The sequence below is a fragment of the Otolemur garnettii genome, unplaced genomic scaffold (genome assembly GCF_000181295.1).
Source record: "Otolemur garnettii isolate 467f Iridium unplaced genomic scaffold, OtoGar3 scaffold00005, whole genome shotgun sequence".
Taxonomy (NCBI): Eukaryota; Metazoa; Chordata; class Mammalia; order Primates; family Galagidae; genus Otolemur; species Otolemur garnettii.
The window spans coordinates 14,766,357-14,778,182 of NW_003852400.1; the positions used below are offsets into that span (position 1 = coordinate 14,766,357).

Consider the following 11,826-nt stretch of genomic DNA (forward strand, 5'->3'; position numbering starts at 1 on the left):
TAGGGAAAGCTGCCTAGATTTTTCAGATAAACCCTGATGGTTTACAGCAGGGGTCCTCACACTTTTTAAACAGGGGGCCAGTTCACTGTCCCTCAGACCGCTGGAGGGCCGGACTGCAGCCCCGGGACAAGTCGGCTGCTAAGCAGGACAGGCAGCAGCAGCAAAAACACCCGGCGGGCCTGATAAATGTCCTCAGTGGGCCACATGTGGCCCACGGTCGTAGTTTGAGGACGCCTGGTTTACAGCATGTGTTCAGCTACTTGTGTCTGGGACCCTGTGGGTATAATCGGGGTTAATAATACAGGTTGATGGATCAAATAGTAAGTCCCCATTTAGTTCTTTGAGGAGTCACTATACCGTTTTCCATAGAGGTCATACTAATTTGCAGTCCACCAACCAGTGTCCTTTGTCTTTGCATCCATGCCAGCATCTGTTGTGTTGTGACTTTTTAATAACCATTCTGACAAGGGTGTAAACTTGTATCTCATTGTGATTTTAGTTGGTATTTCTCTTATGACTATGATTATTTGATCCAGTACTCCCCCTACTGGTTACCTACCCAAAGGAAAAGACATCATTTTATCAAAAGGACACCTACACTGCAAAGATGTGGAATCAGGTTTAGTGCCCGTCAATTCATGAGTGGATAAAGGAAATGTGGTATGTGTGTATACCAACTTGGATGGAACTGAAGACCATTATTCTATTCTAAGTGAAGTATCTCAGGAACGGAGAAACAAACACCCCATGTTCTCACTTGTAAGTGGGAGTGAAATGATGGGTACATGTTGGCACAGAGAGACATAAAAGATATTGGAAATCAAGACGAGGGGAATGTGATCCGGGAGGGAGAGATAAAAACTTACATATTGGGTGCAATAAACGTTATGCTGGTGACAATAAAAGCCCTGACTTAAACATACAATGTGTCCATGTAAGAAAAACAACTGTAACCCCTTATTATTTTGAAATGTAAAAAATAAATAAAGGGCTGAAAAGTAAAAAAAAAAAATAATACAGGTTGATCTCATTGTGCTGCGTGGCATTCTGCTGGTCGTAGTTTTATTTACTATATGTTAAATGCTGTATGAAGGAAACAGACCAGAATTCTCCATGGTTCCCTTGCATTTCAGCACATCTTATCAGACACTGATTCTTCTTTGTTAATCTACACTATCTTTTCAAGAATCTTTGTACAGAAAACATCCTTGGAATATAAAGAGAATATCGCCTTCCTAAGCAAAGTTAAGTCTTACTTCCAGTCTTGGAAACAGTATCTCCCAAAGGGCAATGACCAGCATCTCCCTGTCCAGTGCCATAAAGATAACAGCTCCCCGAGGAGCAAGGGCTAGACATGCTTACTACCCCTTCTGAAAATTCAGGTTCTCCAACTTAGGGTCCCTTTCCTATAACACAACCAAGTGTTATCATTTCCTCTGCACATAGTCCTGTGGGATACACAGCCCTGTGGGTTACTTGTGGTTTTGACAACTAGGATAAAGCTATTACTCTGCCTAGTACTTCTCTGTGAGTACCAAACTGCCCTGTGTCTCTGACCAGGAGCCTCATGTCCTCATCCATGAAACTGTGGTAGACTCACTTATTAGCTTGCAAGTAGAGTAAAAATCTCCGCTCATAACCATCACCACATATTTATTATTCCATAGTGAGAGTGCCTTCCTTAAACTTCCATATTAATAAAAGAAAAAATAACCATTAGTAGAAAGGAAAGATGGTTTATTCATTCTATTCTTAAATAATTTCCTACAATGTATTGATATGCCTAAATTGCCAGAGTAAAAACTAATGGTTACGAAATACTTTCTATAAAAGGAATCTTTTGTCAGTTGTCCATCCTGCTGTAAATCATTTGAAAGTCATGCTCTGTCTTCTTTTTGGTTCTATTTTTAATCTTTAATAGGTGAAATGACAACTTCCCATCTTTTAAGTCAGTGATGAAGAATGTCAATAAATGTGTTTTCAAGCAATATTTAAGATTTCATGTTATGCCTGGACACAGTAGTCATTCTCCAAAATCCCAAAGCCGACAAATGGGGTTAACAACTGATACGCTACCTTATGTACCTCAATACTTTATGTAACTTCTGTTTTCTCTGCGCAAAATAACCTTGTTATAAAATAAAAACAAAAAATAACAAATGGATGAACATGAGATCTTTTATTAACCTAAATATTTTATTTCTTAAAATTATAAAGTAGTACATGTATATTTGTAAAAATTCAAATAGTACAAAAAAAAATATTACTTTCAAAGAACAAATACTTTTATTAGCCCTCTATTCACAAAAAGCAGCTATGCAAATACTACATAGCATAAATGTATTCTAATCGAAATGTGATAGTCTATTTGTTGTTTTTTACACTGCCTTTTAGACCTAGTGACTTACCAGTACACATAGATATTTCGGTTTCTAATAGCTGTAGAGTTGCACAGTATTCTATTACTTTGATATATGAAAATTTCTCATTTAACTCTTTATTCCTGGTACTTAAAGTCCTTTCTACTTTGTTAACTAGCAAAAATAGTGCTGCAGTGAATATTCTTGTGCTTACATCATGTACTTCCAAGGGCATTTCTGTTGGAGAAATACCCACTGAGATATAAACACATTGAATAACAAAGTGTGCATGAATGCTATTATTTCATTCATGTGGCCCCGATTTATCAATGCCCAGCAATACTAGGTCAAAATTCTGCTCTCACCTTTGTTGCCAAGGATTTGAGTTTTCCTAGGAGTGACTGTTTATTGGAATATACCACTTCCTCTTCATTATCTTCTCCTTCCATGATAGCACAACTGTCTGCAGCTGGGAGTTCACACTCTTTGGAGTTAGCCGTCATTACTAACTTGGAATATTTGTACTCCAGTCTAAGTAGTGGGAGACAAAAGAAATACATAAACGTCCATTTATTTTTATATAAATGAATATTATTTTAGATGGTCATATGCAGCTCACTGAATTGTCTTGCAGTATAATCGTACCAACAAATACTCTGACCTAGAGCCAAGCAGTATGTTTTCCCACGTATCTACACCATCTACATATAAATATTCCCCAGAATCCCAGAGAATTACTTCAATATAGTTAATTCTACCAATTACTTTATATTGACTGAGTTGTTCAATTATGAAGTACTTTGGGGGAACAAAAACTTTGAGGCCTGAATATATGGAAGCTAATTCATCGTCAAGCTTTCCAAAGTTTAGTTCATATGGATGAGAATATCAAATAGGCAAGTGATCGGGTCTTTACCACCTGTTTATATCATTTATTCCTATGTACTACCACCCCCGATATTACAACTAAATACTACTATATAGAACCTCCACAGCCCCACTGAGATTTAAATCATTGTCAAAAATTTGAACCATGTAACAGATCAATACATATTATGATGTGAGGCTCAATAAATATACTCAATCCCAGATTTATGAAGACCTGGAGCAAATAAATATACTTGCCCATATATTTAGTCCACTTCTTTGTGAATGTCTACCCACAAAAAAATTAAAAAATAAAAGGTGACTCAACAAGATAACATTATGTCATAAAAAGCAAAACAGACGCAGAGAGAAAATCTGCCTGGCAATCTCAGTTCTACTACTATCTACCTGAGTAACGTGCAGCCTCCAATTTTCTTTGTTTTATAATAAATGGTTCTATGTTCTTTGATCTTTTTATTATCGGAATAACAATTATTTTCTCTGCTTGCTTTCTTAAATGCCTTTCCTAAAATTCCTTCATGAGGAGAAATTTCTTGTGTCTCTAAGCCAACCTATTTATTGGATAAAATGGTTAAGTCTAAAATTTCCACAATAAAACATACCCTCCAGTTCTTACATGACCATTCCAATGAGATTACTTACTTTTGATTCTTTTTCCAGAAGTAACAAGTCAGAGCCACCAGCAAAACAGCCGTGAAAGCTCCCACACCTGCTCCCACTTTTAGCCAAAAGTCAACTGTTTCACAGGTTGACAACTTTTTCTCCGGCAAAGAAATTCCTTTAATGCACCATTTAGGTTCATTCCACACATACAAGGTTTCCTTTTTTAAAAAAATAAATAAAACCACATACGACATGAGCACTGAGAGTCAGATTCAATGGTGAAAGTGAGATGTGTTACAAGGTCAGTTTTCTAACCCTTTCCTTACAGTAGGCAGACAAGATTATTCAGCATTCATTTAACAGAAGCTTCAGAAAGGGAGGGAAAAGGACATAGAAGTAAGTGAATAAAGACATAATGAGTGAAAATGTGAAAACCGAGAACAGGGATTGTCTCATCAGAAGGGCTTGCTACCTGCTGAAGAAGCTGAATAAAAATCACTCCATTGGACACACTTGGGGGATATAGTCCTTAAATTTTGATGATACCTGACTTCAGTCATATTTTTTAATAAAGGCTTAGATTGTGTTTAATATAATTAATGAGACTGGGTTTTTATCCACCCATCATATAGGCCCATTTTCCCAAAAAGCATCTACTCTGAGCAGAAGAGCAGACCCTGGACGCAGGACATGTTGGTGGCACCATGGTTGGCAGACTTGGGTGACTCCTGTGGGTTGGGCACATGGGCTGCACTCTTCTTCCCCACAGCAAAACAAGGAAGGCATTATTCTGGGTCATCACTACCCACACCAGGCGCTCTGGTCCTCCAAAAATAGATGATTCAATCCCTTTTGGGCAATGTTTTTTTCATTTTTTTATTCACTAGATAGTTAAACTATGTAGTCAATAAAAAAAAATCAGTATACTGAGTCTTAACCAGAAATTTTTAAAAATATATCAAATAAGGAAGATCAAAAAAGAAAATCAGAGTGCAGTACATGGTTCCTTACATATCTCAACATATACAGTGACCCCCTAGCAATTTGTATGATTGTAATGTGTACCTTTTACCAATACCCTGAAGAAGGATAGCACCATGATGTTTAATTTTATATTTTATATTTATATTCATAAACATATTTTTGTAGTTAGCATGAAGTGATATGCAGGAGAATCTTAGTTCCTTGAGGAAAAGTTTCAATCAAGTTTTGGATAGGAAATTTCGGCATGTCTTATAGAAAGGATACTCACGATTGAATTTTCTTAGTACATGACAATTATAATATTTTCATTAAACTTAGTGCAAATAAATTACTTTTAAAATGAGTCACATCATTTTGATGAGGTAAGAAACCCAACATGTTCAAATTCAACCGCTGCATCTTGAAGTGTAAATGATGACAAAGCAGAGAAAACCATAAACTCCAGTTGGCAAATGTTTACTTCAAGTGCATTCTAACAAGAAAAAGATACTCTGCCAGAGTCTACAGGGCTTTATCAAATGTGCAACCCCCAACAGAAACGACAAGCTCTCATGTGTAATGACAGCCTTGTAAATGGAATCTTAAAACTCCAAATTTAGAAAGATACTTGTAAACCCAGAACGCTTAACTTCCTGATAAGCTCCTCAAATACTGATGAAGAAAAAAAGTCAAGCTATTGGCAAAGTCTCTTAGTAATTACATAATTATTAATTAGAAGGCTTTATTCCTTCAATCAATCACACAGCATAGGAAAACAGAAAATGGCTGACACGACAGCTGAAAAATGTCTTCTTCCAGCGTGTAGGATATTTTATAAACAGGGTAAGATTAATTTGATGATAAATCAAAAAACATTCCTCTCAGCGATAACACAGTATCTCTTCAAATCTTTACTACTGCATGACATTTACAAGTAATGCTTAATATACCAGAATGTGGAATAGATTTTTGAGATCTAATTTGATAAGAGCTCTTTTATTCCAAGTTTTGCAGCTCTTCTTGTTTGTATCAGCTATATGTGGCAGACTTGTGTACATTTAACTTCATGTGAGTGTGTATTAGATATAGTTACAAATTTGGGAAGTGCATGCTCAATCAATATAAAGTGCAAAATTGTAAAGGGTGGTACAGAAAGCCCTGCTGAAACACTGGGGGATGATTTAAAATTTTTTAAATACCTATTGCAAAAAAACTATGTTTTCTATCATGAAGCTTTGACATCTAAAAAATTCCACATTTGTTCATCAATATATTGAAGAACACAGCAAAAGCTGTCATTCATATATGAAGCTCATTTGAAACGTTTTATTCAGAGGTTGGAGGTGGCCATTCTCACTGCATCCCACCCCTTTGTTGGCTGTTGCAGCAGGATACACCAGGTAATGTGTATGAACTCAGGAATGACGTTCATATTTTTCTAACTGAAGCTCAATCTCCTTTGGCAAATACTTTCAAAATTGAAATCTAAGTATAATAGAAGAATATATTTAGCTGATTCTGGTATTTCTCAAATTAAATTTATAATTCCAGGGGGTGGAATTATAAATTCCAACATGTCAAGTACATCAAAGTAATCCAAAAGATATTATTCATAAAGGCAAAGGCAAATACTTAAGAAGAATCACCTAGCAACCACCTGTTCTCAACGTTCTTATAATAAGTTGAAGGGAACCTAACCTATGAAGATGGTCTGAATGAAATAAGAGAAACTGTTGCAAACTTCAACACCTCTTCATTACATTCTGGAAAAGAAACACTGAATATTAAAAAATGTTTAGAGCATTAAGTTTTTCAAAACCTTTGAGTTACACCTGGTGGACCAAGACAGGAATGCAGCTTAGTTTTCATTTATTTTAACAAACAATTATAAGATATATCTTAATTTTGGAGTAAAAGAATTTCTATTTCTGAGGAGAGAAAGTATCATTGTTATTATTAGGATTAATAAGAAACCATTTTTATAAATCTGGAATTGTCATCCTTGACTCGCTTAAAAATGGGAACTGTCTCAGCAGTGCACTGAGTAAGCAGCATCTCTCTGAGTGCTCTAAACGTGAATAAACTATCTGCAGGTAAGCACTTTTGACAAAGTACTTTTGTGTGTGTGTGTGTGTGTGTGTGTGTGTGTGTGACAGAGTCTTGCTCTGTTACCCAGGCTAGAATATCATGGCCTTAGCCTACTTCACAGCAACCTCAAACTCCTTGACTCAAGCAATCTTCCTGCCTCAGCCTCCCGAGTAGCTGGGACTACATACCACCATACCAGCTAAATTTTTTGTTTTTAGTAGAGATGGAGTCTCACTTTGCTTAGGCTGGTCTCAAACTCCTGACCTCAAGTAATCCTTCAACCCTGACCTCCGAGAGTGCTAGGACTACAGAGGTGTGAGCCACCATGCCCAACCAGTTTTGACAAATTAAATAATAGACTTCCTAATTTTTGTTTTGGTGCTGTCTATCTGGGTATTTTTCCTAGTTTGTATTAAATTATTAATAAGAATATATTTTCTATTAACTGGATGTTTTATGTTATCATAAAATATGAAAATAAGCATTGTTCCTTTTTTCCATACTTTTTCAGGTATATCTCTGAGTGTCTAATTTGTGTCTATATACTAGGTTTACTGTGCAATATATTTCTCACTACCAGTTAACTATCATTAAAATTTAAAAAACATTAACTTAGAGAATAGAATAGTCTTCCATATTTTTTTCCTAGTAAGTTGAACACAAGTGCTGCCAAATACTCTGAATGGTGGAGGCACTGATTCCATCTCTCACGTTCCTGCCTTCTAACCTGCTAACTACAGGCTCTTCAAGACTTTCCTGGGCAGAAGATTTCCCTTCTCTAATCCCCTTAGTCAGTGGGTATTCCAGTGCATTCCCTCTCTACGCTGACCAGTCCTATCCCATCTACCTTCCAGCATACAGAAATCCCATCTCCATCTCCAGTCCTCTGATGCCTACTCTCCACTAGGGTTTCCAGCACTGATTTTGATTTACTTTCCTCTGTACTTCTTTGCTGTCATTTTAGTGAAATTTCAGGGATTATGCAATGGTATGCATGCAGTCTTGAAGCAGATTAAGCAGAGCTTTTTCCATACAATACGACTCAAAGCTAGTGCTGCAAAGAAGACTCTCTCAAACACTACTGACAAAAGTGAAAACTGATATAACGAAAGAAATTTGGTGATTATATATTGAGAACCTTAAAATTTTTCATCTCCTTGGATCAAATTAACTTCTTTTTGGTAATCAAATTTCTAACAAAGATGCATAGTACAAAGTTATTTATAAAAGACTGGTTTTAATTTTTTCTCAAGTGTCTAACAAGAAAATTATTAAATCTAAAAACTGTATAAATAATGGAATACTTGTCAATAACAAAACAATCATATTTTTAAAAAGTTTAATGAGAAGGAATACCTTTAATGACATAGTAAATGTAAAAAAGCAAACAAAAATACATAGGGTAGAATCTCAACTTTATTTAAGAAAACAACATCAAATAAGTGACCAGATGATTACAGAGAAAATACAGAGAGCAGAATCTTGATTGTATATGTATATGCTTTACTTTTTGGACATGCTTCATGTGGTAAGTCAGTAATACCATCCCCTTCTTAATTATTCCACCTGCATTATATGAACCACATGTTGGTTTAATGGTATGTCCTTTATTTATATAAGTCAGGTAAATATCCAGAGCCTATGTCTCCCTTGCCATGATTTATTTTCCTCAAGCCCAGTGCACATCTGCCCCAGTGTCTTAGAGTTGAGACACTTGATTTTAAATATACACTAGAACTTCTGTAAATTGACCACCAAAGAGACTAAAAAAAAAAACTGGTCAACATAAGGAAGGCCCACATATGAATACATAGTGCATGTCTGATCTATGAAAATTACACCAACTTGAGGTCAATGTAGAGAGGCGGTCAACTATGGGGTTCTACTGTATTTTAGTGTCCCATTAAGTTAATGATAAGCTTTAGCTATGCTTCTGAATCTGAGTCTCTACTATATGGTGCCAGACTAACCAAGTATATTTTTAATGGCACAGTTCTGCTTAGATGGATTTGGTCCTTACCTGAAATCCTCTCTTGCAGGCCCCCTCAATCTCATGGAAGTCATGCTCTGTGCACAGAGGGCAAGCTTCAGCACTTTCCCACAGGAAATAGAATGCACACCCATCACAGGTACCTGCTGGGCACTTGCTGAAATAAAAAAAATGACAGCTTCTGTAACACATTCAATCCAATCAATATTTGAGTGCCTATCACTTTCTGGGGAGCACTGTGTAGATCCCAAGGAAATGCAAGTGGAAAAAAATCTGAAAGAGACAAAACAACAAGATAATAATACTTTGCACCTATCTGGGTACTAGAATCAAAAAGACAAATCCTAACAAGTGTTGTCAGGTTGTAGAGAACTCAGAACCCTCGAACACTGCTGACAGAAAGGTAAGCAAGCTGCTTTGGAATAGTGCTCCAGCGGCTCCTCAAACAATTCAATAGAGTTGTCCTATAATCCAGCAAGACCACTCCTCGATATACACCCAGGGACAATGAAAACAAGCGTCCACACAAAAATGTGTAAATGTACAAGGGTACATGTGAATCTTTCTAAATGTAGAATATAAATGTCTTAACACAATAACTAAGAAAATGACATGAAGGCTATGTAAAGCAATTTGATGAAAATATTTCAGATTGTATATAGAACCAGCACACTGTACCCCATGACTGCATTAATGTACATAGCTATGATTTAATTAAAGAATGTGTAAATAAACGTTCAGAGAAGTATGTCTCATAATAACCAAAAGGTGGAAACAACCTGAATGTTCATCAACAGATGAATGGATAAATGAAACATAGTGCATCAGTACAACGCAATCTTATCCCACCATTAAAAGAAATGTACAACTCGGATGAATCTCAAATATTATGTGAAGTGAAAGAATCCAGCCACAAGATTCAACATACTATGCTATTCTTATGAAAATCCACAGTAGGGAAATCTGTAGAGACAGAAAGCAAATTAGCAGTTGCTTTGGGCTGGGAAAGAAGCTAGCGCACAGGTGATAACTGAAGGGGTTGAGGTTTCTTTTTGAGGTGATAAAAATGTTCTAAAATTGACTGTAGTGATGGTTCCAGCAATCTGTGAATATAATGAAAATCACTGAATTGCATTCTCTAAATGGGTAAATTGTAGGTTTGTGAATTATATTTCTATAATTTTAAAAAAAAATTTAAAGATAGATACAGATAATAATAATTTTAAAAGTTCTAGAAAGGCATCTTGATGGAAATGATGCCTAAGCTGAGTCTTGAATATTTGATAGGAGCCAGAATAAAAGTGAAGAAAGCAAAGGAATTCCTGCCAGAAGGATGAAAAAGTATGACAAATCAGTGAAAGGTTACACATGGGTCACTGTCACTGGAGCTTCAGGAGCAAGGCAGTGGGTGAGTGGTGGGCACACAGGCAGGAGCTTGGGGGTGAAAGGCCTCACATGTTAAGAGGCTGCAATTTCTGTCTAAGGTAATGCACTTAGGCAAAGTGTTTTAGGGGACAGAATGATGCCCAGGACCATGGTCTATTATGGGGGATGAGAAAGACATAATCACAAAGTTGTTAAAGTGAAAAAAACAACCAACCAACCAGTAGCTCAACACACAGCTTGGTCACACAAACGGTTTTGCACTCTTAGCTTTCCTTAGCTTGATGACTTCTAGAGGTGATTACCTCCGTCATTCTGCAGATGATGGATGAGGCCTAGACACAGGGACGGAATCACACCAAACCAATCACAAGGCAGGACTTGGATGGAAACTTTTGGAAATTCTGCTTTCTGAGAAGCAGGTCCATTACATCAACTTGCCTTCTTCATTTCAGGAACAGATAATCACAGCATGGCTGAAAAATTAACCTGCTACTACCACGTACAGAATTCTTGCTGATTGAAGCCAGAAGCTATTTGGAAAGGATCTAGTGAGAATGGCTGTTTCGTTCATGAATTCATTTAAACTAAGAGATACTGTTGTCTTAACTTGTCTATTATACTTTCAGCTCCCTTAAGTCAAGCCATGTAATTTTAAGCTTTGCCCTGGGAACCTCTTTCAGACCTCAGCTGGTGCTGAATACAGTTATCCTGAAACACCCAATAGCAAAAGGACACAAAATAATGGGAATCCAAAAACAAACAAACAATAAACACTGCTTTTTAAGTCTTAACTTCAAATGCCTTTCTAATGATACGTGGATGAAAACTATAATCTCCAGTCTGTCAACAAAGTAAAATTTTATCCTCTTACTTGATTAAAACAGTCGGAGAAAGCCTAGAATATGAACACACTCACAAAAAAACCTCTGTGTCTAAAAATTAACTACATTTTTGAATATTTATTTTTCCAAGGCGTCTGTATGCTATGGACTAAGCAGACATGGTGGGATGGGAATAAAAGCAACATCTTTATGACATATTGTAACGGAGGCTCAGTGTTATTTCTCAAAGCTAAGAACAAGGGTGAATAGTGATTTTTAGAAAAATGGCTTAACTCTTATCTGCCTTAATTTCACTGTTTGTAAAAAGAGAGTAACGAATATATTCAGAGTAAGAAACAGATTTTTAAAAGGTAAGTATGATAAACAGAAACCATGCCACACAAAATATTACCCCTACATTCCACCTTCTATATTGGCAAACGCAACTCAAAAAAATTTTTAATTAAGTAACTAATGAGAAAAATTCTTCAAGAACACTATTTTTTGCATAACAAAGATGTATAACTTTAAAAATAATTATGTTTATCTGATCATTTACCAAAAACTACCAATATGCTCTCCATTTCACATCTCTATCCCCCAAATTACTTTCCTCTTATCTTTTAGACACAGAGAAGTCATTCTGGGGGAGGGGGGAGCAAACTGTTAATCTTGAGAAAGTACAAGAGTAAGTCTGTTAAAGTTTGAGAAGAAAGAAGGCAACAAA

General features: G+C 36.3%; 1 protein-coding gene across 2 annotated transcripts in view; it reads right to left on the reverse strand.

Moving 5' to 3' along the window:
* The window catches only part of KIAA1324L (KIAA1324 like), a 99,795-nt gene that overhangs the window by 14,406 nt on the left and 73,563 nt on the right, over positions 1-11,826 (reverse strand). For both annotated transcript variants that reach the window (XM_003782635.1, XM_012811437.1), the window contains exons 17-19: positions 8,923-9,049; positions 3,891-4,069; positions 2,726-2,891 (exon numbers count right to left, since the gene is read on the reverse strand). In XM_003782635.1, coding sequence (XP_003782683.1) covers positions 2,726-2,891; positions 3,891-4,069; positions 8,923-9,049 — 472 coding nt within the window. The remainder of the gene's footprint in view (positions 1-2,725; positions 2,892-3,890; positions 4,070-8,922; positions 9,050-11,826) is intronic.